The 27368-nt window shown below is 33.9% G+C and overlaps 2 protein-coding genes across 5 annotated transcripts; one reads left to right on the top strand and one right to left on the bottom strand.

Annotated features, from left to right (window-relative positions):
* The first annotated feature begins 2511 nt into the window (after positions 1-2511).
* LOC109813009 (Rhomboid-related intramembrane serine protease family protein) lies at positions 2512-6145 on the top strand. The gene is made up of 7 exons (XM_020377107.3): positions 2512-2846; positions 2937-3061; positions 3989-4074; positions 4774-4814; positions 4905-5071; positions 5152-5214; positions 5577-6145. The coding sequence occupies exons 1-7, from the start codon at positions 2645-2647 to the stop codon at positions 5736-5738; spliced, it is 846 nt and encodes a 281-aa protein (XP_020232696.1). The 5' UTR covers positions 2512-2644; the 3' UTR covers positions 5739-6145.
* Positions 6146-6735: 590 nt separating this feature from the next.
* On the bottom strand, positions 6736-12161 carry LOC109812997 (uncharacterized). 4 transcript variants are annotated; one of them, XM_083064529.1, is made up of 4 exons: positions 12041-12161; positions 11431-11654; positions 8651-9562; positions 6736-7747 (listed from the first exon to the last, which is right to left on the bottom strand). In XM_083064529.1, exons 2-4 carry the CDS (start codon positions 11530-11532, stop codon positions 6881-6883), a joined length of 1881 nt encoding a protein of 626 aa, XP_082920655.1. In that variant the 5' UTR covers positions 11533-11654; positions 12041-12161; the 3' UTR covers positions 6736-6880. The 4 variants fall into 4 exon arrangements, with proteins under 4 accessions (XP_082920655.1, XP_020232685.1, XP_020232687.1 ...); XM_020377096.3 differs by having other exon boundaries at positions 6736-7756; positions 12041-12160; XM_020377098.2 differs by having other exon boundaries at positions 6736-7756; positions 12128-12146.
* Positions 12162-27368: the final 15207 nt, after the last annotated feature.

The following is a 27368-nucleotide window of genomic DNA, read 5'->3' as shown; positions in this document are numbered from 1 at the left end:
GGATTCCTACAACATACAACTCATACATTTTATCAACCATTTAAAAACTCTATCAAGAGCAATAATCTAGCTTCTCTTACCTCGACGTAGGACAGAATTGGGGTAAACAAGGAGAAAATGAGACTCTACACACTTCACAGATTGGATTCAGGATTTCCACAACCTGAATCACAAAAAACAACTTAAATTTAGTTAGGGAAGAAAATAAATCTACAAGAAGAGTAGATTCATGAGAAAAGAAGTCCACAGATCATAGTCTATCTCTCTAGAATTTTATCTTTCTAAAAGTTTGAGAATTTGAGTTTATGAGGTTCTATTCTAAATAGAAACCTTATATACTCTTCCTCTCAAGATCAAAGTGTATCTCTACTCAAAAAACCCCAACACTATTGAAACTCCTAAGGGATTCTCAGACTTCAGAGTCTCTAAACACTAAAAATGGTTTAACTTAACAACATAAAATGACTAAAATAATTATAACACTCTACAACTTACAATGTTACAAAGATAGTTATTTATATTGATTGGAAGATAAAAGAATCCCAAAAATATGGACACTAGAGCAACATAACACCCTAAGTTTAAGTTTAAAATGAGAATTCATTCAATTATCATTGAGTCCGACTAGTGGGACATGATATGTTAAGGGTGGAAGTGCTAGGCTTTCCAAGTTTGAGCCTAACCTTAGTTAAAAATACACAACTTGAGTTTGATCTATTTATTTTTCATGTCTTTTTTAAAAGCTTGAGTTTGATCTATAAACTTGTTTAAGATCTTACTTTGTAAAAATTTAACATTATTATAAAAATAAAAAGAATTATGTTAAATTTTATAAAAATTAAATCAAACTAGTTTATACCACATAAACATATTTTTAAGATATAACATGACATTCATGATAATAACTTATTTTAAAAAAGTTGGTAATAAGATCATTAAATAGTATATAAATTTATTTTTAATAAACTTCTACATTTCACTTTTTATATAAATCTACATACTTAATATTTTAAAGGATAAATAAATATGATTTTAATATTGTACCATCCGAGTCATCATACTGCTAATCCAAGGCTATGTTTTGGGATTTGGGAGACACTCTATGACGTATGGTTTGAAGGCGCAGTACCTAAGAGTTAGTCAAACTTGATATGATCCCAAACATGAACTTGACATGTAATAAGAGACTCCTTAGCTTGAAAGTTAGGTTATATTTAATAAATGTTCTAGGTTGAGATAACAATTCGAATTTTCTAGAGGCAGTCCAACATATCAAAACAAATGCATTATAACAAATTTGATATGTTAATTGTAATTATTTATTTATCTTTATTTAGACAAGCTAGTTTGTAAAGCTTAATAGATGTTTCAAATAGTTTTTTTTTACATTATGTTTTAAATAACTTAAGGCCCAATTTTTTTTTAATTAAATACACTTTAATAAAAGTTTCAGTTTGACCTATATTCTATAAAAGTCTTGTTTAATTTGAGCCACTAAACTATAAACACTTATCAAATGATCTGACTTATTTTTATCACTTCCTATAATTAAAGTTGTACCTCCATAACATAAAATATTTTACGACCATCTTACAAATAAAATAAATATAAAATTATTATGAAATTATTTTTCGGGTTGAAAACCTATTATAGTATTTGTAAAATCATTAAGATTTATTAGTTTAGTGGTCGAGGTTGGAGTGTAGATTGAAAAATTTCTACTATTGTAAGGTAGAATTATCCACTAATAATGTATCAAAAAAATTCTCTAACTAGAGGTGGAATAAAAGTGATCAGAGATTCGAATCAATCCGAAAAATTAATGAATCCAAGTAAAAAATTTTAGATTAGTTCAAATCACTAGTTCATATTGGATTTAAAAATGTAAGTCTAGTAAATTTATGTTGAATTATGAATAACGAATTTGATATTAAAAATCTAATTCAATTAAATCAATTACTACATATTAAACTTTTTTTTATATATTTTATAAAGATTTAAAATTTATCAGACAAATTTTTTACTCATTCATAATATTATAACACTTCAATCTATAATTCATAGTCTACACACATTTCTATAATTCTATACTTTTACTTTCTCAATTTATGACTAAAAATTTAAGTGTATACATGTTATAATATTGAAATGAATATAGCTTTAACTTTTTTTTTTTTGAATTTGTTCCTGGAGTATCCACCGCCGACAGCAGTGACTAATCTCCTCGCTACGTTGGAGGCACCTCAAAGGGTGGGATAGCTTGTCCCAAGATTTAACGCGGCTGCATACACAAGGCAAGATTCGAACCCCTGACCTTGTTTAACTTTAAGTTTTTTATTTTCAATTTCTAGTTTTAAATAATAAATTTGACAATTCAATCCAAATCATTCTAATTATAATCAGAGCGGTTCAATTTAAATTATAAAAAAAATAGAAAAATTCAACTTTCAAACCCATCAAATTAAATTTAATAAAAAAAAAAAACACAAATCCAATTCAATGATGTCTGTCTACCAACCAACGACACTAATAACTTGTACAATCTCCGAGACGCTCGTAACACAAACAGGGGGAGAGAACAGAGAAAAGTATATAAATCGAATCGAAAAAGCACGAGAAAGAACATCGTATCCGGGTAACACGAATGGCGCAACTTGGAGTCCCATTCAAGTTACAACAATGCAAACTCTCTCATATTCAACAAACTCACCCACACACTCGCTATTCCTTCTCTCACTCTCTCTCTCCTCTTCCCACCTTCACCACCAAACCTTCTCGCCATGCCCACCCCTTGTCCACGCTTCGTTCCCGCACTCTCGTCGCACGCTGCAGCTCCAACAAATCAGGTACTTGCTCCGTTTAAGTTCGCTTCCGCCTTTTCTCAAACACCTTGTCGTCGCTCATTATCACTTTAAACTTCACACGTCCTCTGTTAGATATAATGTCGCAATTGGAGCTTGGGAAACCCGACCCCAAGGGGAAACCCCACAAACGAGTCAACGGTATATTCTGGATCATTCTCCTCAACATTGCTGTATTCGTTGCTGACCACTTTTTTCAGGTAACTCTCTCTATCTCTCTTTTTTCTATGTAAAGGTTGGATAATTTATCTCATAAGCGCTTATAAGAGAAAAATGTTAGAAGGAAAAGTCAAATAATCTTGTAAATAGCTAAATTAGTTTGTGGGCTTATTTGGATAAACTTCTGTAAAAGTACTTATAGGAGAAAAGTTAGGAAGGAAAAAAGAAATAAGTTTCACTGGAGCTTGAAATTAGCTTGTGCATAAACTAAATCGTAGAAGTTCCGTTGTTGGTTTCTTTTAAATCTTATTTTTAACTGATGCATAAATAAGTTAATTTTAGCTTATAGAAAAGTTTATTTTAATTTTCATTCTTAGAAATGCTTTTGGAAAACTTAACCAAATAGAACTTATGTAGAAGCTAATATGTAGAAGTTTTCTCCTTTTAACCTATCTAAAAACTTGTTTTTAATTTATGTATAAGTTAGTTTTGGCTTATGAAGAAGTTTATTTCATTTTTTTTATCTTTTATACTTTTAAAAATACTTACGGGAAAGTTTATCCAAACATGACTTAATATAAAATCACTTCACAATCTCTCTCTTTTTCCCGTTTTGTGCCCATTTCTTTTTTATTTTGTCCGTGATGAAAGTAAAGGAGAGAGGTAAAACCAAAAAAAAAATGTTTTTGCACATTGCTTGGTGGGGGTGTGAAATGAATGGAAATAAGAGAGGTAGACAGAAGAGAAAAGAAATAGAGTTAAAAACATGGTAGAAGATATAATGGAAAAGAGATGACTAAGAAAAATAGGAATGTGAAATGAATTGAAGAGAAAGAGAAAATAAAAATCTTATTATTGTGGGTAAAAGAGGAGCTCTTTTTCAAGTGGTGTAAGAAAATTGACATGGCATAATCAGGGTTGTTTCAGTGTTTCTGGCATGATGTATGGTTTTATATCATTTCTGCAAGGTTAATGGGATCAAGGCTTTGTACTTATTCCACAATTGGCCTGCTTGGTACCAGTTTGTCACAGCTACATTTTGTCATGCTAATTGGTGAGTGCACTCCTCTCTTGATTCTTTTTCGTAAAGTTTGATGTGTATTATTTTCTAATCAGAGTTTATTTTCATCTCAATAATCTGAGTAATAACGGTTGGCCTGAAAGATCAATTGAAATTACTGAAGGTAAAATTCAAGTTTTGATTGAAGAGTAACACCAAAAGCACTTAAAGAATCTCATCTAAGTTTTTTCCTTTCTAGATTTGCGTTGCACATAATCAAGGAAGTATAGACACCTACAAATAGTAGTCTAGTCATGGCTTATATGTCTCGGACACTTTGAATACTCTTAGCTGCATTTATGAATATTTTTACTTTAGTATTTTAATATTTTATATGAATAAAGATGAGAATATCCCAATTTAGATGAATTATGGCATTTTGTTATTTCTACAATGATCACTTTGGAAACATAAGTTCTCTCTTTTGATTTATGATTCTGATTTGAATTGATTTAATGTTATATAACTTTGTCGAGAGTCTCATGATTTTTAAAATGTTATACCACGTATGTGTTTTGTGTAGCATATGAACTTTTTTATTTTTTGATAAGGCAGTATATGAACTTTTTATCACAGAATTCTCTAGTGGAAAGCTGAAAGCTCTCTCTCTCTCTGTCTCTCTCTCTTTTTGTTTGGTGAACTACTTTCTCATTATCTCATGTTACAATATGACTAATGCCTTAACTTTTTCAGGAAGCATCTTTCTAGCAACCTTTTCTTCTTGTACATTTTTGGTAAGGCTGTAATACGATCACTCTTTCTGGTTAGTGAGCAGTTACAGAATTGATGCTCAAGCATTTGTTATTTTGTTGTTTCCACAACAGGAAAGCTTGTTGAAGAAGAGGAAGGGAACTTTGCTTTGTGGCTCTCTTACATTCTTACTGGTGTAGGAGCAAACCTTGTTTCATGGCTGGTTTTACCAAGAAATACGGTTTCTGTTGGAGCTTCTGGTGCTGTTTTTGGGTTGTTTACTATTAGTGTCCTTGTAAAGGTACCTGGAATTATATTCTGGAGTTCATCTGTTTGTGGTATTTCTCCAAGTTTTTACAGTTTTTCTTTTACTTGATACAGATGTCCTGGGATTGGAGGAAGATCCTTGAAGTGCTTATATTGGGTCAGTTTGTAATAGAAAAGGTGGGGACATGAACAACAAATGATTATGCAACTTATTTTCTAAAAGTTATTATTTGCTAAAATAATTTGAAAACAAGACCTTTTTTAGATTTATATCTTAGAGATCAGAGATATTGGAACCTAACATCATGTTGTTACTTTTGCAATGTGCATCCAATATCATGATTTATCATGCTACATAAATGATTTCCTGTGCGTGTTGATGTCTTTCTTGTTTTTAATTGATCATTTATTTATTTGTTTTGATAAGATAAAACCTCATCTTTTGGATTCATTATTTATTATATGGGTCATGCCTGAACAACTAGTAGTATCAGACCGGGTGTTCTGTTTAATTGATCTGTTCTTTGCGAGCGTCTTAGGTCATGGAAGCAGCCCAAGCTTCAACATCATTATCAGGAACCTTTCGTGGAGGCTATGCATTACAGAGTGTAAATCATATTGCACATCTTTCAGGTGCTCTTGTTGGTGTGCTTTTGGTTTGGCTACTTAGCAAAGTTCCTTCTGATCCTTCAGACCAATAATCCACGCAGCTCAACAAAACAAGCCAAACTACTAGTGTACCTTTGCTAGACCAATATTTCAAATCACAATTTTCCTATTTCTGTTGATACTGGGCGTCCAAATAACATCAATATATCAGTTGTAGGGGCATTGTCTTGTTAAGAACGCTCACTGTAGCTTTGTTGTTACAGACACCTTCGTATTGAGAAGGATTCTGTTTAAACCCAAAAGTTTATTGAATGTCTATGGAATTGTATATAGCGAGGAATATTGTTGCTCACATAAATTTTATGCTCATAGTTTATGCTATTACATATTTTAAAAATAAATGTAATATCAGTTAAGGTCCAGTTGGGCAAATGCATATAACTGTATTACTTATGCCAAAGTGAAGGGTATATATACTGATGTGTGTAATATTATTGTCCATCCACATGTAATGGGGTTTAGCCGTCACGTAAGTTCGAGCAATAGTCAGAACTAACACGCAACATCGCGTAAATTGATTCTGCTTCTTTTTACCTATCATAAAAAATTATTTCTAATTACTTGTCATTTTAAACATTCAAGATGACATCAGTAATTGTCATTTTTTTTATTATATCCTTATATATATAAACAAAAAAGAATGGCATATAAAATGTTACAGTCAGATATGAGTTAAATAACATTAAAAAAATTACAAATAATTTTAAAGAAAAGGGGAAATCAATTACTTCTCTTAATTCATGTATTATGTATCACTTAAACAATCCTAACTTTACACAACTCAAAGAAAGACATAAGTAATAACTATTCTTTGAACGTATAATTTGTAGTTTGATCTCTGTTGTCTATGTTTTTTTAAGGTTAAATTTCAACATAAGGTAAGATCTGACTAGTGCACGGTCCATAATTGCAGTACTCTATTAATGCAAATTGAGGCAAGTGTGAAAGTTGGGTCGGATGCTACCTGTATTTCCTTAGAGATCGGGAATTACTTGGACCAAGAATAAAATAAAAAGAAGCGATAAGGAGTTACAGCATAAAAAACAAGCCTTTTGATGTATTGCGTGGGAAATATAAGGAGTATTTTGTTAACAAAAGATGAACAGTTTGTGTTGACATATGAATGTAATTACATTAAGATATTCCGCACTTCACCCTCCATCCCCAAACCCCTTTAGTTTAAGAATACTGCTGTACATGAATTTGCAAGTTGGTATGTACCATGCTGTCCTTGAAACTGTTTGCACATAATGGAAAATCCTTCACCAAATCTACAAATTTGAGAATGACACTTGAATTTTGTGGTGAGCAATGGAGTCTCCAAATCACCATCTCTAAGGAGCCTTCTATTTCTTCTAGCTGTCAAAGCTGAACCCTTCTGGTCAGTGGAAGACATAGAAGGAATCTGTAAGAAAGGAGCATTACTAGGTGGCTTTTGGTAAATTTTCTCTGAACTTTTAGCATGTATATTGTCCTCTTCCTCTATTGAATTGGTCATGTGCTCAGTTTTTACTCTACTCAGTAGTGTGTTTGCCTCTTCTTTCAATCCAGCAAAACACCAAGCTTCTGCAACAAGCAAAATGGTTGATTTCTTGGGTTGAACGTGAAACTCTTCCATTATTTGGAGTATTCCTTCTGATTTCCATGGCTGCTTCGCTTCTGCATATCCCCAAATTAGTGTCTCAAAGGTCTTCAAATTTGGAGAAACCCCAAATTCACACATCTTGTCAAAAACCCTGATGGCATTGTCCATTCTGCCAACACTGCACCATCCACTTATGACATTTGTAAATATAACAACATTTGGGTGGACACCTGAGTTAGTCATGGCAGTTAAAAGTTCTTCAGCTTTTTCCATTTCTTGTGCTCTCACATATCCTTTAGCAAGAATACTATAAGCATGAGCATCCGGCTTTACACCAGATTTTAACATGTTATTGTAGATTTCCTTGCACTTTTCTAAGAATCCAGCTTGGCTCCATGCGTTCATTATAGTACTATATGTTATCACATCAGGTTGAATATGAAATTCTTCCATCAACTTTAGCACCTAATATGGATGTTCACCATGAGTAACAACGCAGAATGTATACATTCTTTCAGCCAAAAAATTATTAGACAATTGCATAATACTCCCACCATCCCACAATAACCGCATTTTAAGATTTCTACATGTAGATTAAGGCTACACAATAAATGTATCACTTTTTGATACAATTTTACTAAAATAACCTACACTATCAATAAATAAATTACTTTTAATCGTAGTAGTTGAATAATTTATAAAAGATAAATTAGAAAAAAGTTAATTAATATTACATTCGAAAGTGAGAACATCATTCATTTTGAGACATTTTCCAAATTCTAAAACTGAAGTCATTGTAAAACGGAAGGAGTACATGACACACTAATTTAACAAACATCTAACTCAACAAGACTGAAAAACCAGAGGTATAAAACAATAAAGCCAAATTATCAAATTATATATAGTCCTTAGTAGATTTCAACTTATAATTCCTCTGCCATATAGCAAATTGTAAACAAATATGACAAACTGAATCACACATGATTCTAAAATTGTTTAATCAAGAACTAATGCAATTGCACCAAGAAGATGGAGGCATGTTTATACACTGGAAATATGGATAAAAAGGCTGGCAATTGGTAAATTCTTGAAGATTCCTACATAGAGTTGCATTTTACAATATTCAAAAATACCATGGCTAGTCTCTAGTTTTCTTTTACCATGGCTTCTTGCTTTACTGTATATTAATTATAAAATAGATGTCAAGAGTGTATGAAGTAAAGAGGTCTGTGATTGATTTTATGTCAAAAGGAGTCTAAAAATTTAGTCAAATAATTAACAGACCTTCATCAACAGTTCCTAAACCAAGTATGTTAATAAAATAAAAGGTTCAGGCAACAATAATAGGTTCAGGCTTACCTCATCGACACCATCTCGATCCATTATGTCCACAAAACCATTAACCAGCAAATTAAGTACAATAAGATTGGGCTGCAGCCCCAGATCCTTCATCCTGTATACGAACCTTAGAGCTTCCTTTACCTTACCTTCTCTACAATATCCACTAATGATGATGGTGCAAGTTCTATCATTAGGTTCTAAACCATTCCTCTGCATCTCTAAAATCATTGCTTCAGCCTGAGCAGTCTTCCCATTCTGAGCATAAGCGGTTGCTATCGTGTTGAATGTAACAACATCTGGTTGCATTCCAGAAGCAGACATCTTATTCACCACATTCCATGCCTCAGAGATGTTTTTCAGTTTACACCATGCTCTGATAAGCATATTGTATGTCTTGATATTGGGTTTCAAATTTCCTTCCGTTGACATAAGATCTAGCAACTTCATTGACTCATCAGGATTACCTGCAATCCCATACCCTTTTATCAATGTGTTATAAGTACTAGTACTAAGTTTTACTCCACTTTCTTTCATTTTCTGAACAACTTTCATGGCATCCTCCATGTTCCCGGATTCAGCAAATGCATTTACAAGAGCATTAAAAAATATTGAATCAGGCTTCATCTGTTTTTCTTCCACCTGTGAAACAATGGAATGTATAGGCTCGAAGCGTTTCTGAGTGGTCAAGGCATTTAACAGTGTTGTATATGCTGCTAAAGATGGTTGGTGCCCTCCTTCAAACAGATTTTCAAAAATGATAACAGCTTCCTGAGGCTTTCCACTCTTGATCAGAATATTCATTATTTTTGTTCTCGAGCGCACGACTCGGCAACCATTTTTACCCTTGCAGAAAGTGCAGCTGGGTTGAGTGTTTGAATTTGTAGCCTTAGTAATTTTATTCATGTGATTCTTGCCATCAAAATGATCCCCCTACAAATTATATAGCAAAAGATGGTTCATTTTTAGCAGTACTACTTCTCCTGAACTTGATGTAGACTAGATTTAGACATGTTATATACAACAGTAGGCATACAATTACTCAGCAAATGAAAAATTATGATTCAGTGGTTAAAAAAGATGGAAAATAGCATGTTTCCATTTCATTACAAGCAAATTACAACTACCAAAAGCAACTGATAATCATTAAAGAAGGTATTGAATAATCTTTATCAACATGGTAGATAACAAACATTGCATGAGTTTATGACTTGCTACCCATTGCTAAAGACAAATCACCCTAAAGTCTTAAACAGTATAGAAAATTTAAAATCAAATATAATAATAATTATTATTTGAATATAAAGTTATAAACTAAAAGAGATGTAAATATATATTAAATTAAATAGTACCACTACCTAGTAATAGGTTACAAATGAAATATGATACATTTCAATGCTACTGATAACCTAAAAGCATCACACTCAAACTTATTTTCTAAACAGTTATTAGAGTTCTGTATCAATGAAATCTCCATTCCTTTTGAGAATCTGTGGGTCACGTCAATTGACATTTTCTGGAAATGTTGTATCACTGATTTAATGTCCTTCTGTAAAAGTAGGTAATAATTAACACTTCTAAGTTTCCTAGTCTGCAAGAACGTTGAAATTTTATTGTTTCTTTTTTTAAGAATAAAAATATTGCAGCCATCTTCAATTGTTTTTCACATTTTCCACAAACCAGTCAGACAACTATGTTGTATCTCTGAGCTATAGTATCGTGAATGTTCAATAAGATTGTTAGTTACACTAATATTAAGCCAAACATTCACACCAAAGTGAACAACTGACATATGTAGCATGAGTTACAAGTTTCATTCTTTTGGCTAAACTACAAGGAACCACCTTCAACCAAGTGCAGAAAACTCTTCTGTTGGTTTAAAATTCAATGGCTTGACTCCTTGGACCTACTTTTGCATATGTGCAAGTGGTTCAATTTAGGGGTGACAAATGAATGGATTGGATAATTTTTTTAGTGGATCATAATAAATTGGATAAAAATAATCTATTAATCCATTTAGATCCATTAAAAATTCACATAAAAATCCAATCCATCAAATCCATTTAAAGCAAAAAATTCATCCAATCCACCCATTAACAATTTTTTCATGGATGGATATCCAATCCATCCATAAAAGTAGTGTTTTAAAAATTAAATAATCTTATTTTTGAAATATTTTATTTCTCTCTTTTTTCTTTATAAGTCATTATACTCTTATATAGTTTTTTAAAATTTGCAAGACTTTTCTTTTTAATGTCAAAATAGTCTTTTAAAATTACAATTTAATAAAAATTTTATATTATAATCCAATGGGTTTTGAAAAAGTAGTGGATGGATCACTAACCATCCATAAAATTAAATGGATGGATTAGATCTAATCCATTATTTATTTTTGGGATTGGATGGATTTATTTATGGATGGATCGGTTGGATGATGGATAAATGGATTGATTTTCCACCCCGAGTTCAATTTACACTACTCAGTACAGTTTAATAAATTCAGGGAGTAGAGTTGCTTAATTGTGAACCACAAGGATTTCTCTGTAACTGACTTATGAACCATTTTAGCATTAGATTTTCTTCTAATGTGGTATACAACACTCACATTCAGATTTTGAATTTCTGGGAAATAGTTGTAACATTGAAAAAAAATGGAAATAGTATGACAATGAAATATCTGTAGTTCCCCTAAAATTATAATTGAAAGCTCTCAGATTTAGATCCAACTAGGCAGGAACATGAATCAAAAGCTGTAAAGCAGTAAAATGACAGCATTCATGTGATCAATTAGGTAAATTAACCTTGACAGCTGCTGATTGAAACAACCCTCTCTTCATATTATTTCCTGATTCGTTTCCACTTCTAGTTCCAGAATCAGCTTCATCATAGTCAGATTTTCCCATTTTCTCCTATGAATTGGCGTTTCTCAACCTCAATCACTTGACTATGAAACAAGCACCATTGAAATGCTAACATTTATTTTCTATTACATGCTCCCTCCTAAGATACCACAGACAGAAAACACCTGAAAAGCTGATAGAATGTGAGAATGAGATGCCAAACAATTTACAATCATAAATAGAAAAAGGGCAACATAGAAATGCCATAAATACATGAAATTACACACATTTTAATATCCCTTCTTCAATGCAATATTTTACTTTTTCTCCTAAAAACATGGGCTTTAAATTATAATTTATAGCACTACATGGATTCTTGATTTTCATTTAATTTAATAACTTCACACAAAGAACAAAAACATAAAAAAAAAAAAAAATTTGTCTAAACATGCTTTCTTTCTTTGGATGTTTATGCCCTTTTTTGCTTGAGCATACAACAATAAGAGAGCGTAATAACACTAGAAATCAAAACAGAAAAAGAAGGAAAGATTCCAAAGACAAAAACCGTAACTGGAGATGACCCATAAAAGAATAGGCAAAGTGGAGAGCGTTGAAATTTAGAAGATCGCAATTAAGAAGGAAATGTTGGGTTTTTTACCTGCTGTATGAATGTGCATTAGGCAATGGTACGAGAGTGGGGTTATGTAATGACATAAGGATACATGTTCGAGTGTAATTGGAGTACAGGTGGCATCATTGTGTCCAAAGAAAAAACAGAAAGAAAATGAAAGATATGCATGATTGCAAATTATCCACTCAAAAAATCATATCCAGAAGCAAAGGTGGGATAAGGAGCAAGTGTATGTTCATGATTCTCTTCTATGGAATCAAATGTAAAATCTTTTTCTCTTGGACAAAGTTTTGGGATGTCATGTCTATTATTGTAATAATTTTTTGGCTTAAATATATTTTTAGTCTCTTAAATTTAGGATAAATTTATTTTTGTCTCTCAAATTTAAAATTGTTATTTTTAGTCCTTTTAATTTAAAAAAATCTTATTTTAATTCTTATATTTAAATTTTGTTAAGAAATTTATCAAATATTATTACATAAAATTTAATTTTAATCTTTAATTAGTCACTTTCAAATATGTTATTAGTGATTTAAGGGGCTAAAACAAGATTTTTGAGAATTACAGGAACTAAAAATAGCAGTTTTAAATTTGAGGTACCAAAAATAAATGTCTTAAATTTGAAGGATTAAAAATATATTTAAGCTTAATTTTTTTTATTAATTTAATTTTTTAAAAATAAATCAAAAAATAATATTTTATTTAAAGTAAATTAAATTCTACTTAAATTAATTTATGATATAGATAAAAAATTCGAAGTGAAATCATGATGACATGTTCAAAATAGATTGTTGTTTTATCTTGAAATGCAAGAAAATTTTGAAGAAATTAGAGAAAATAAACTCACAAGATGAGTTATCTACTTTTTGGGTGAAGAAAGTTACTTTAGAAGTTTAAAATACCGAAGTGATTTCAAATGTTAAAACAATAAAGCTTAACTATATTATTAATATAAGGTAAATTGCCAAAGAATCTTTTGATTATGTTGTTAGTCAGCTGAAAGTTTATATTTTGAACTTGAAACTTCTTAGTTTAAGATAGTTGTTAAAGGAAATGAATGGAAATTATTCATTTACTCCTTTTTAGTGTATTTTTGCAATTTGCTTTATAATCTCATGTTATATTTCCGAGTTAACACGATACTTCCTTTTCATCAACTATCTTTTGCATTGATATATTTATATTTCAGCTTAATAAGTTCATCAAAGTCCTCCTTCTATATTAACTTTATTGTCTTACTTTTTCATATATTTTAGTCCTAACTTAACTTTGGTAATGAGCAAGATACTCTGGTAATGAATCATTTTTGGATTATCATTATTCTTTTAGTGAGTTGGACCTATACTTAATGCTCTCAATTTTTAGACTTAGATATTATATTTTGCTTAGAGGAAGATAGAACTGTGAAAGAAATAGTAAGAAATAAAGAAAAAGGAGAGAAATAATAATAAATAGAAAATAGTAGAATTTTAAAGTGTTTGGATAAATAGAAGTAAAAGAAAAAAAATTGAGTTTTCTTTTCATTAATTTGATCGAATAGAAAAGTGGAAAGAAATAAAATAAATTTTTTTATAAAAACATTTTTACCCCATATATATATATATAATATATTATGTGAAAGTAATTAAAAATAATTAGGTTAAAGTTGTAATTTTCAATTGGATCCACATTTTTATTTCTTATTTCTCCATTTTCTTCTCATTTTAGAAAAGATTTCTTTTAAGGTGAGAGTTACATATTTGTTTTCTCTCTTCTCTACTCTTCTTATAAAGCAAACAAAATAAAACTATTTTTTTCTCTCCTACTCTCTTCTCATTTTCTCTTTTCCCTACTCTATGGCAAAGACATAGCCAAGAGACCCACCACTAGCTATAGGACCATAGTTAGGAAGATGAAAGATGATTGGATTTGTGCTAAGGTTAGTGAGCCTAAGCTTCTCTTGAGTTGGGTTATTACTTAAAGCCATATACTTCTTTTTATTTTTGGACCTTGTATTATGAGCCTAGTAGTATATGAGTGTGGGTCTTGTTTGGGCTTGTATTTTAGGTCTTGTATTTTGGGCCTTGTAGATTAGGATTTTTTGGCCTCGTATTTCTTGGGCCAAATAGTAAGATGTGTCTGTTTGATGGGTAATAAGAGTAAATAGTTGTCATTTGGGCCATAGATACACATTTAAATTTGAATTGGTAGTTGTAGATACCTAATTTTGTCCAGGGTATCCAAACCAAGGACAAAGGTCTACTAGAACGAGACAAACAGCCTTGGAGGACCCAAGGTGTTGTGCAACATTTTTGTTTTGATAATATCTCTCATTACAAACCTAATTTGGACGATCCAACCGTTGAAGTTAAAGATCAATGTATTGAAAAGATATCATCAAAATTGTAGCATGATCCTACGATTAACGAATTCTCTAGAAGTCTCACACTGCATCTAAAAAAGAGCATCATGTATGGACCATAAGGGTCCAATAGAGCACTTAAACAGACCAAGATAGCTTTGAAAGGCCTAGAAAACTCAGAAACCTAATCTGGGGCGCGGAACAACCATTCCCAATATTGGAACAACTCGTTTCAAAACCGCAACGCTTAATTCCCCTTTCCAAAAAAGCTTCGCGTTGGGTAGCGTTTTTGTTCTAATAATATCTCTTGCTACAAACCTAATATTGATAATCCGATTGTTGAAGTTAAAGATCAATTTATTGAGAAGATATCATCAAAATTTTAGCATGATCCAACGATTAACGAGTTCTCTAGAGGTCTCGCACTACAGCTAGATAATAGGAGTCTTATATTAGACAACATTTTTGTTCTAATAGTATCTCTCACTCCAAACCATATTTCAACAATCCAACAGTTAAAACTGAAGATCAATATATTATGAGGGTGTCATAAAAGAATCAATATGATATGACGGTTAATGAGTTCTCTAAAGGTCCTACATAGTGCCTAGAAAAAGATTATATTTTTGTAAGATTTAGTCCCACATCGAACAACTCTCTTATATTTTTGCCTCCTAGATGGCTATATAAGAAACCCTCTGGCCAAGGGATGAGACATACCTCAAGCTGCATAGCTTCCCCCCTCTCTATATAAATCTCTGAGTGATAATGGGGCCTTTTATAGAGCGAAGAGCTGTCAAAACACGTCCCACATGCATTTGGAAAGATTCCCTTATAAAAAGTTTGTTTCGGAGGATCTAAATTCATCTCTTTTATTTATTATTTTATTTATTTTATTTTATTATTTTATTTATTAGTTTATTTATTATTTTATTTTATTTTATTTATTATTTTTTTTCTTATATGCAATAAATAAATAAATAACCATGTAGATAATAGCTATTTTTGTCCTGTAAATAATTAATAAAAGGGATAAATATTCAAATTATTATTTATTATTATGCTAAATTCGTTATATGGTACTAAATTAGGGCATTGTAGGGTGCCTAATACATTTCCTATGCGTAATTGACCCGTGAACCTAATTCTGGTTGTCAAGGCCATAATTAACTTTTGAAAACTTTTTCTTTTTTTTGATGTTTTGAGTAAAATATCGGTGGTAGCTCCTAAAAACCTTTATTTTTTCCAAAAAAGCCATTGATTAATGATTAGTTTGGTTTTCAAGCATTCCCTAACTGATGAGATTTTCAAAATAGAAGTTCAAATCATTAGTGGGCAAGATCAGAATTTTTTGAGTTCTAATAGATAGCGACTCCGCTGGGGAAGCTTAAAGAGGGTTAGACCAAATAAATGATGAATTTAGCAAAATAAAAATAATAATTCAAATATTTACCCCTTTTATTTTCGTTGTAAATATTTGTTTATCTGTTTTAAAATGGCTTTAATATCTATTATTTGTTTAAATTCTCGCACTTGTTTGAAATAAACAACTTTACACAAACTCTTGCACATAATAGTTCCCTTTATACTCGGAGCATAAATGAGTAAACATAGGAAGTGGTTGACATACGACCGACCCAAGAATGGCTTTGAGCTTGTGAGTCTTGTCGAAAATCACACTTATGGTGATACTAGTTACTTTAGCCCAAAATACTGCGTCAGACCTTAGTATCTGTCTGGTGATGGCGACAGAGGTATTGGGTCCCTATAATGGGCCACCTTGGGAGCCTTGAAAAACTAGTGAGGACAATTAGAACCTTCCTATACAAAACACTTTCTTTGACAGGGATCTTAGACCATGAATTTGAACGTGACCGTTTGTAGGTCTATGTTGTGTAAGCATATGTACGTTGTGAGAGCATATGTTTGTTGCATTCATTGTGTGCTTTTGTTTGTTTTAAATGGATAAGGATTGTAGGCAAGCAAATGGATAATAAAGGAATAAAAAAATAAAGAAATTTATACCCTTTTGTACATTCTTAGGTTATCATCCCATTAACATCATATAGGTAGTTTTTTTTTCTTATAAAAATGATGAATAAAAAAGAGCCCTATCTTTATCATGCATCATCACTCCCTAGATAACAAAAAAATGATAAACCATAGGTAAAAAAATTTCATACATTTTTAGGCTAGCTCATTACTCTGTCATGCATTTATTTTCCTTATATTATAGAAGGATTAGGTAGTGTTAAGAAAGGTGGATTTTATAACATACGACAGTATGTAAGCTCTAAAGAAAGGTCCAAAATGATTTTGAAAATACTATGGTTGGACCTTTGTTTGATATGTTTGTTAAAACAAGCCTTCTTGGAACCTAACCTACATTATTTGCAAAAAACAAATTCCACTATTGTCGCAACCCGAAAATTTCCGATCTTACGACTTATGGTTTAGACATCCTTTTAAAAGTCTCATTAATTAAGGAATACCCGGACACCAGACTAATCCTTAATTAATGGTTTTGAAAATAGGTTCATGGAGACCCCACCAATATTTTACTCAAAATATTGGAAAAAGAAAAGGTTTTTAAAGATCCAATAATGGCCTTGATAACCAAAATTGGGTTCGGGGGTCGATTACGTGTAGGGAAGGTATTAAGCACCCCTACAACGCCCTAAATCGGTACCCTATGATGAAGATAACGTAATAAGAATTAATAGATTAAATATTAAATCTCCTTTAATAATGTTTATTTACATACTTAAAATATAAATTAAGCAATTACCCTAAAATATCTACATTATGACGTTTATTATAATAAAAAAGGAAATAAAAAATGAGGAATAAAAAGAAGAAAAGAAGATTGAATGAAATACCTCTTGAACAAGCTTTATTGAATCTTCAAATATGGAAAAGGTGCTTTGTGGCGACCTTTCACACTACAATATGCCTCACAGATCTCAAGAAATACAATAGGAGAGAGAGAGAATATAGAGATGCGACACAAATCTCAAGAAATATAATAAAAGGGAGAGAGATAGAGAATTTTCGTGCTCAAAGGAGTCTTATTCGAAATTTCTCTAGCCGCCTTTGAAAACTGTGCCCAAGGCTCCTATTTATAGGAATCAGAAGGGGACCAGAACGGCCCGTTCTGGATTCGGAACGACCCGTTCTGGGCTAATCCGTTATGGGTAAAATAAGACATTGGAACGGCCTGTTCCAAAAGTGAAACGGCCCGTTCTGGTTTTGAATTTTACTTACACAAAGTTGTTCTAGAACGGCATGTTCCAAACTAGGGGAACGGCCCGTTCCAGTTCTAGAACGGCCCGTTCTGGGCAAGTTTATTATATGTAAAAATAAGAACCTGGAACGGCCCGTTCCAAAAGCGGAACGGCCTGTTCTGGGTCCAAATCTTGCATATATCAACCTGTTTTGGAACGGCCCGTTCCATTTTGGGAACAGCCCATTCTGGTCTTGGAACAGCTCGTTCTGGGCTGTCATCTCTTGTTGTTTCCATGCTTCGGGAGCTCCTTTCCTTCACAAGGGAGGTCCATTTCCTTGTTTCGATCTTCAAGTAGATGCTCCATTGTTTATCTTGTGATAGTGCGTTCTTTGTAGCTTGTTAAAGAGGGAGTATATTCTGAGCTCAGCCTCTCCAGGATGGACTGATATTTAGGGCTTCAGCCAGCCCACTCTAAAGGTAGGTAACCCTCTTTGTTGTTGTAGTATTTTCGTAGCCTCTCCAGGCCTTTCCCTCACGGCTTTGTCGTATACCGGATTGGGATGCAAGTACAGTCTCTCCAGACCTTTCCCTCACGGTTTTGTCGTATACCGGATTGGGATGCGAGTACAATCTCTCCAGACCTTTCCCTCATGACTTTGTCGTATACCGGATTGGGATGCGAATACAGTCTCTCCAGACCTTTCCCTCACGGCTTTGTCGTATACCGGATTGGGATGCGAGTACAGTCTCTCCAGACCTTAGTATTTTCGTAGCCTCTCCAGGCCGTAGTATTTTGGTAGCCTCTCCAGGCCGTAGTATTTTCGTAGCCTCTCCAGGCCGTAGTATTTTTGTAGCCTCTATAGGCCGTAGTATTTTCGTAGCCTCTCCAGGCCGTAGTATTTTCGTAGCCTCTTCAGGCCGTAGTATTTTCGTAGCCTCTCCAGGCCGTAATATTTTCATAGCCTCTACAGGCCGTAGTATTTTCATAGCCTCCACAGGCCGTAGTATTTTCATAGCCTCTTCAGGCCGTCTGCTAGTGATGATGATGTGATTGCCCCTCGACGAGGATTGTTGGTAAGTGGTGCCCTTGTGTTGGTGGGCAAAGGAGTAGATGGTTGACATAGATTCTGGTGTTGCCCCTGCCACGTGAGTATTATGATGTCTTTCCAGGCGTTGCTTGTGATAGATTTTTTTTGAAATTCATTTTTGTTTAGCTTTGGCTCTTTCATGTTTGAAGCTTTCCTTTTTTTGCTATTTTTCTAAATGCTTCGGCTTTTTTTCAACATGTATGAAGCTTGCCTTTTTTTGTTTTTATCTTTTGCTATCATCATTGGTGGAGGGATCATATGATGATGTTATTTGTTGAATCTTTATTGATGAGTATTATTTTGGAAGCCACTTCTGGCTTTGGTAGGAAAACATTCCTGGTCTTGGCATTTTCATGGATCTTCCATCATTCGGTTGAGAAGCGAGGCACGATGACCTCTTCATGCTTACAGACTTGCTTGTTTGGTCGATTCTATTCTATTCCACTGTTGATATGTCTTTTCTTAGTGGGCACATAGAATCACTTGGGGTTGCCATTTGACCCCGCTTCGACTCATGCTTGGTTATTGAGCTTTTACGAGTGTTTTGTCCTGATGAGTCCTTCTAACTCATAGCAAGCAGAATGTATGGATGCATGGATGCAATGAAAATGCAAGACAAGAATGATTCTTTTATTTATTCCATTTTTTTTGTGTAATGCCCTTCCATATGACCTTACCTCATATGCATGCAATATAGTTTATGCTCATGTGTTTTGTTCCTAAATATGCAATTCAATTTTTTTGTCGGGAAATTAACATATACGTGTTAAGGTTAATGTTGACGATTTCTTTCCATCCATGCCAATCTTAATTATTGTCGGGATATGTTCTTTTGAGCCCAAGCTTCAGTGTCTCCTTGACTATCCAGTCGATGTGTGGTCAAGCGTCCCTAACCTCTGTTTGAGGACATCTCGGCCTTCCCTCTGTGAGTATTCACTGTGCATTTTCCGTGTATCTTTCGAATTTATCTTAATGCCATATAGGTCAAGAGGAAAGAGAGGAAGAGGATATATATTTTTTTGCAGAAGTTTTGTTAGAAAGGATTTTTTTTTCAAAAATGATTTTAGAAGAATGGCTGGTCTAGGTAGGCTAGTGATTTAGGCTGATGAACAAGCACATTCAAAGTGAGGAAATCATTTTCCACGTTGGCTTATTATTTCCTTCAAAGTTAAGCGATGACTTGGGATTTCATATTGATTAAATGATCTTCCCGAGCCGCCTTTCGGTTTTCAGCTCGTGATGCTGCTTTGTCCTAACTTTTGCCTAGGTACTTGAGATGTGTTCCCTAGCAGACATTTTCTTTCGATCCTCCCTTTTGCCTAGGTTACTCTTTTTTGTTTGTGAGTCTCCTAGAGGACCTTGCCCTAATTTTTGCGCAGCCCCCTTAGTGGGTTTCCTGCCAGACTTTTGTCTTTGCAGTATTTGTGATCATCTTTCATTCCTTCATTAAAGGGGGATGCCTCTTGTGCTGATTTCATTTGGACTTTTATCCACAAGTCATGCCCAATTTGATTGATCTGTATGTGTTTTTTATTGCGTATTAAGCCATTGTTTCTGATGACGTCCTTATTTCAAATTTACTTGTTCATTTAAGGTTTGTTGACGAGGCTTAGAGTAGATAAAAGGGAGAAGAGAAATGGAGTAGAAAAGTGTATGGCATTAAAATAGAATTTTCAATTTACACGTGCCCCTTTAACAAAGCTCGAAGGCCCGGGCATGCCCCGAGTTCGTGATTCATACACCGAGAGATTAACCGAGGTTGCCCCTTAGAGAGGCATGGTTGACGATTGGTTGAACTACGTTAAGAACGCATTCCCACTTGCTTGAATGTGGGTGTTTCGACTTCGGAGTGAAACCTTTATGAATTCTTGCTTTCTAAAGGGAATACTCGAGCCACCTTTCGATTCTAACTCAGATAGACATTTCTTATTTTTATACGTCCCTAACTTTTGCATAGGACGTATCCTATCGGGATTTTGATTCTTTTTCTTCACCCTAATTTTTGCCTAAGACGCCCTTTACGGGTTTTCATCCTAACGGGTTTTTGTATGCAATGCCTTTATTCTTCAATTGGGTTTTGTCTTGTAATTCCCTAAAAGGCAAGGATTCGTCCATTCTTGATCATTCCTCTTATCCCGGCAATTGTTGTTTCCACATGGGAAAGTCTCGATGTTTGAATTGTCAATTTGGGCGTGTGATGCCCCCAATTACTGATAAGTGTTCCCCGATTTGATGTGTCAGGTTCGCATTTGATTACAGTAATTTCCATTATTCGACTAACACGCACAAATTAGATTTCCCTTTTTATTCTTATTTATTATTTACAAGGAAGGCATATTATCTATATGAAACGTAAAGTAGGATGCAAAGACACATGAGAATTTCAACGGATATCATTCTCATTGATTTTTGTTTAGAGAACATTCTTTTGCATACTATTATGTGTGCCTTCCATTTCTAATGAATGTATGCTAATGCACTATCCTAGGAGATGCATGATATTTATTTTCTGCCTAAATTTTATCATGTTTTTGACTAAGGGTTATGATGCATGATTTTTTTGCTATATATATATATATTTTTTTGAAATAAACTACCCTATATGATGCTTTAGAGTTAGGGTATACAGAAGGGAGTTAAATTTTCATCATATTTTTTTATTAATATCTATTTGTTTGTAATTCTTATCCATTTCAAAAAAATAAACACAAACAAATGCAACACACATATGCTCAAACAAATGTACACCCGCGAACAGTCACGTTTAAATCCTTGGTCTGTGGTCCCTGCAAGAAAAGTGCATTGTATAGGAAAGTTCTAATCTCACTGGTCTTAAGGCCCCCAAGGTGCCCCCATTATATGGACCCAGTATCTCTGTCGTCGTCACCTGGCAAACTCTAAGGTTTGTCACAGTATTTCGGGTTAGAGTAACCGGTTATCACCTTGAGTGTGATTTCTGACAAGGCTCGCAGGCTCCAAGGCCAAACTTGGGCCGGTCGTACGTCAACCACTCCCTATGTTTAATACCCACATGCCCCCGCGTGTAGGGGGAACTGTTGTGTGCAAAGGTTTGTGTACAATTTTTATTCAAAAAGATGTAGAATCTAAACAGCCAAACAGATATTAAAGCCAAACAAATAAAGCAAACAAAGTAAAGGGGAAAAATATTTAAGTTATTATTTTTATTTATTAACTTCATCAATTAAATGGGCCTGACCCTCTTAAAACGTCCCCAGTGGAGTTGCCATCTGTCGTAACCTGAAAATTTCTGATCTTACGACTTATGGTTTAGACATCCTTTTAAAAGTCTCATTAATTAAGGAATGCCCGGACACCAGACTAATCCTTAATTAATGGTTTTGAAAATAGGTTCATGGAGTCGCCACCAATATTTTACTCAAAATATTGGAAAAAGAAAAGGTTTTTAAAGATCCAATAATGGCCTTGATAACCAAAATTGGGTTCGGGGGTCGATTACGTGTAGGGAAGGTATTAAGCACCCCTACAACGCCCTAAATCGGTACCCTATGATGAAGATAACGTAATAAGAATTAATAGATTAAATATTAAATCCCCTTTAATAATGTTTATTTACATACTTAAAATATAAATTAAGCAATTACCCTAAAATATCTACATTATGACATTTATTATAATAAAAAAGGAAATAAAAAATGAGGAATAAAAAGAAGAAAAGAAGATTGAATGAAATACCTCTTGAACAAGCTTTATTGAATCTTCAAATATGGAAAAGGTGCTTTGTGGCGACCTTTCACACTATAGTATGCCTCACAGATCTCAAGAAATACAATAGGAGAGAGAAAGAATATAGAGATGCGACACAAATTTCAAGAAATATAATAAAAGGGAGAGAGATAGAGAATTTTCGTGCTCAAAGGAGTCTTATTCGAAATTTCTCTGGCCGCCTTTGAAAACTGTGCCCAAGGCTCCTATTTATAGGAATCAGAAGGGGACCAGAACGGCCCGTTCCGAATTCAGAACGGCCCGTTCTGGGCTAATCCGTTATGGGTAAAATAAGACACTGGAACAACCCGTTCCAAAAGTGGAACGGCCCGTTCTGGTTTCAAATTTTACTTACGCAAAGTTGTTCTGGAACGGCCCGTTCCAAACTAGGGGAACGACCCGTTCCAGTTCTAGAACGGCCCGTTCTGGGCAAGTTTATTATATGTAAAAATAAGAACCTGGAACGGCCCGTTCCAAAAGCGGAATGGCTCGTTCTGGGTCCAAATCTTGCATATATCAACCTGTTTTGGAACGGCCCGTTCCATTTTGGGAACAGCCCATTCTGGTCTTGGAACAGCTCGTTCTAGGCTGTCATCTCTTGTTGTTTCCATGCTTCGGGAGCTCCTTTCCTTCATAACGGAGGTCCATTTCCTTGTTTGTGTGCCCCCGGACAAAATTGGGTGTCTACAACCATGACAAAAGGCAACAAAAAAAAAACATAACAAAAAAACAAGAAAAAGAACAAAAAAGTGCAGACTTGGGCACTAATAAGACATGTTTCACGCAGACATCGGCCACCTTAAGGTCTCTTTAGAATCTTTTATGATACTATCAAAATTCATTTGAGCATTCACTGATAAACAAATCAATGAGACTGATATTTATCAATTCTTAACTCTCCTTGCATGGCATTCATTTAGATTATTATTCCTTCCTTTTAAATGAATAAATAAGAATAAAAAAGGAAAATTGACCTATGCATGTTAATCACGGAAAGTAAGCTACTAGCAATCAAGCTCGCACTTCAGAGCAGGGCACGCTTAATGGTTAAAGCAGCTACAATCCAAGTGGGAAACGGGGAAGGAACGCCGAAACAGTTAACTATCAAGATGCCAAAGCCTTTCCCCATATGACAAGGATAAAGTCGTGTTGTGGGTCTATGAAATCCAAGCGTCATCATCAAAGGACCCATTTAACATCACCAGGATAGAAGGAACAACTAGGAGTGAACAGATTTGTTAGAAAAGAATGGCACAATCCAAGAGGGGGGGTGAATTGGATTCTATGACCCTTTAAAAAATTTCAGAGTATTTAGGATCTTTATTTCACTTAAACTTTTCTAAGACTGAATTTTCAATGAAGTTTATTCAAAGACTTGCTTATAGAAAAATGAATGCTATATGCTTTCTTGATTACAAAATAATGAGGTTCAAATGTAATGCTCTAATTCAGATTAAACCATCAATATTCACACACACATGTTAATCAAGAATTATCTTCTTTAATGTTCAACCAAGATATTACTCAAAGTAAAAGATAAAGGTAGAAGAAGATTGCACAAGTCTTTTATACTGGTTCAGCCACTCCACATGTGACCTACATCCAGTCCTCAATCAGCACCTGATCAAGATTTGTTCCACTATCTCAATGAAGAAGGTTTACAAGCATACCACACATGCATATACTTCAACACTAAAGATAACCACTTTCTTGACCCCAAGAAAGCACCCCTTGTAGAAACCCACTACAAGAAACCTTACCACTTGAGAAACCCTTCTCAAGATTTTACAAGTATTCACAAAGAATAAAGGAACGAATTCACCTGGAATTCAGAAGCAAATCTTAATCTTCCCCTTTCAAGAATGTGATGATGATGATGATCCTCTTTCAAAGTTTTTCACAAACGTTTTTCTTCTTGGATTCACAAAGAAAACTCTCCAAGATTGTCACAAAGACTCCACAAAAACGCTTTTCTAAATTTGATTATCAGTTCTAACTCTTGTTTGAAGTTTCTAAAAGTTCAAACTATTTATAAAAGTTTCAGACTCAGATAATCGATTATTTTAAAGAATAATCGATTATTTTGTTCTTCAGGTTTTCTGGAAACCAACCAAGAACAATATAATCGATTATTTTGCTAGATAATCGATTATTCTAGAGAGTCATTTCTGGGATAATCGATTATTTGGCAAATAATCGATTATTGCAGCAAGGCATCCCATTTTGCCTGTTGCTGGAATAATCGATTATATTTAATGATAATCGATTATTTTGAGTTAGTTTTCAAAACTTCGTTTCAAGTCTCAAAATAACTTTTTAGCCCTTTTAACTCATCATCATACACTCTCTAATTAGTTTAGATATAGATTTAGCTTATGCACACATCACACACAACACATAAAATCATTCAAAACAATTTATACACTAATTCCTATTACATAGCACTTTCTTTGACTTTGTTTTTGTCTTCTAAGTTGTTGTTGTTTGTTGTTGTCCTTGACACACATTTTGTGATCATCAAAACTCCTTTAAGCTTTACAGATAATCTTGACCTCATCAAGTTCAGGCTTCTCTAAGCTCAACAATCTCCCCCTTTTTGATGATGACAACCAATCTAGGCTTCAACCATTTGTGCTTCTAATTTCAACATACAAATCCTGTAAAAACATACACACACACAAGCACAATACCTGCAAAACAACAACCATATACACACAACAACCTTTCTCCCCCTTTGGCATTATCAAAAACAAACCAAGCTATGTTTTACACAATATAAGCCATATGCACATTCCTTAAGTACTCATAATCATACCAAAAACAAGTATAACACATCATAGGTATTAGACTCAATCCTTGTGAACAACACCATCTCAGCCAGAGTTATTTGATCAATCAAAAATTACAAGATACAAAATACAACTCAGAATTTTACAACCCAAAACATCAACAATATATCAACAATCATTCATGCTCAAAACAGAGCATTCTAATCAGCAATCAACCAAGCTCATTAAAAACATTACAATTAAAAACAGAACATCAACACATATGCTCAAAAATAGAGCATCAATGCACCAGCCATCCAAATCACAATTTGGTATCACAATCAAACCATCATATCAGCAATATAAACTTCAAATTTCACCAGAATTAATTGTTCAACAGCACAAAGCAGATAAATTGTTCCAGACTTAAACTATTACAACCAAATTGAAAATGATAGTTCAAAACAGAATTTAAAAACCTAATTAAAACTAAGCATCAGAACAGAACAAAAATCAATCTTCATCTTCAGGTATGCCTATGTGAGTCTTGAGCAGCTTCACCTCATGATCAAGATCATCAAACCTGTCAAGAATACCAGAAAATAAAGATTCATGCCTTCGAGACATTTCCATCACCGCATCAAGTTTATTTAGCATGATTTTCTCAAAAGGTGAGAATGGTTTTGGCTCAGCTTCTAGTTCTCTACGAGGTTCAGCTTCCACATGTGGTAGCTGATCCTCATCATGTGACGGAACACCGTCTTCATCGGTTGTCGGCTCAGGGGTTGGAGGTACATCTCCTTTAAACACCCATTTATCTTCCTGTTTAAGCATCCCCATATGATGCAAGGAAGATTTTTCAATCTTGTTCGAAGCATGTAAAACTATTTTCCTTTCCCCTGTCAAGTCCACACCTGCATTTTCAAAAATCTTTGACAACAACAGAGCATACGGAATTGGTCCATCTTCCTTCCGTCTAGCTTTCCACATACAATCATTAACGACTGACACCCAATCAATCTTAATTTTCTTCTTAATCACATGCACAAGTAAAATGTCATCTCTTGACATTTGAGCATGATTATGTAAGCGAGGTTTCAACATCCAAGCAATGATAAAAGAAATTAAGCGGGAATTCTTTTTCATACCTCCCACCAGAAACTTTTCATAGTTGGTATTCACCAGGTTCCTCTGACAGTCCCGGAAGGTTGTCAGCTCTTCAAAATCCCCAAAATTAAAGGGTTGGGGTTTCTCTCGTCCTGAGCCACTCAGCCCCGCAACAACCTTCAATGTTGGCCCGTCCAACTTAATCATTTTTCCTTTCATCACCGATTGCATGATTCCCTCATTGCTTGTGGAAAAACAAAGGAATAACCTGATCAATTCAGGGTAATAGGGACCCTCCATTTCCAAAAACTTTCCTAGTTCTTGGTGCTCTAGAAGGGTTGGGAAACTGAAACCTTCATTTTTAAACCACTCAAGCTTAAGAGTCTTCGAAGGAATGATTCTTCGCCCAGCATACCACTCAAAGTAGTATTCTTGAGTCTTCTCATCCGGGAACCACTTTGAAATCAGTTTCCCTAAGGGTAGAGGGCGTTTGCTCCCCCTCACTTCAAGCTTCTTAGGTCTCTTTGATGAAGATGCCATGAGTGGGTATTGAAGAAGAAGAAGAATGAGAGAAAATGAGAGAGTTGAGAGAGTTAGGGTTTGTGGGTTTGAGAGAAAATGAGAAAAATGAGAGAAGGAGAGGTTTTGAGAGGTTTTGCCCTAACAACTTCTGAGTGGGAGAGTTATAAGAGGTTTTAAGGGTTTGGCGCGTATTTAACCGTTCAAATGCTTTAGAAATTTTAAGCGTCGCCCAGTTAATCGATTATTTATGCAAATAATTGATTATTTGCATCAGCAAAATCCCTTTGAAAACATAATCTGATATGAATAATCGATTATTTTCAAGACAATCGATTATTACAGAGAGTAGTTTCTCCTAACTTTGCCCAGATAATCGATTATTTGCAAGATAATCAATTATTCCAGTGGCCTTTCAGATTCCTCTTCTCAGATAGTCGATTATTTCCCTAGATAATCGATTATTACAGTGACT

Source organism: Cajanus cajan, chromosome 9 (assembly GCF_000230855.2).
Source record: "Cajanus cajan strain Asha chromosome 9, NIPB_CcT2T_4, whole genome shotgun sequence".
In the NCBI taxonomy this organism is placed as follows: Eukaryota; Viridiplantae; Streptophyta; class Magnoliopsida; order Fabales; family Fabaceae; genus Cajanus; species Cajanus cajan.
The sequence above is the reverse complement of the archived record's forward strand: the minus strand, read 5'-3'. Positions and strand labels throughout refer to the sequence as shown.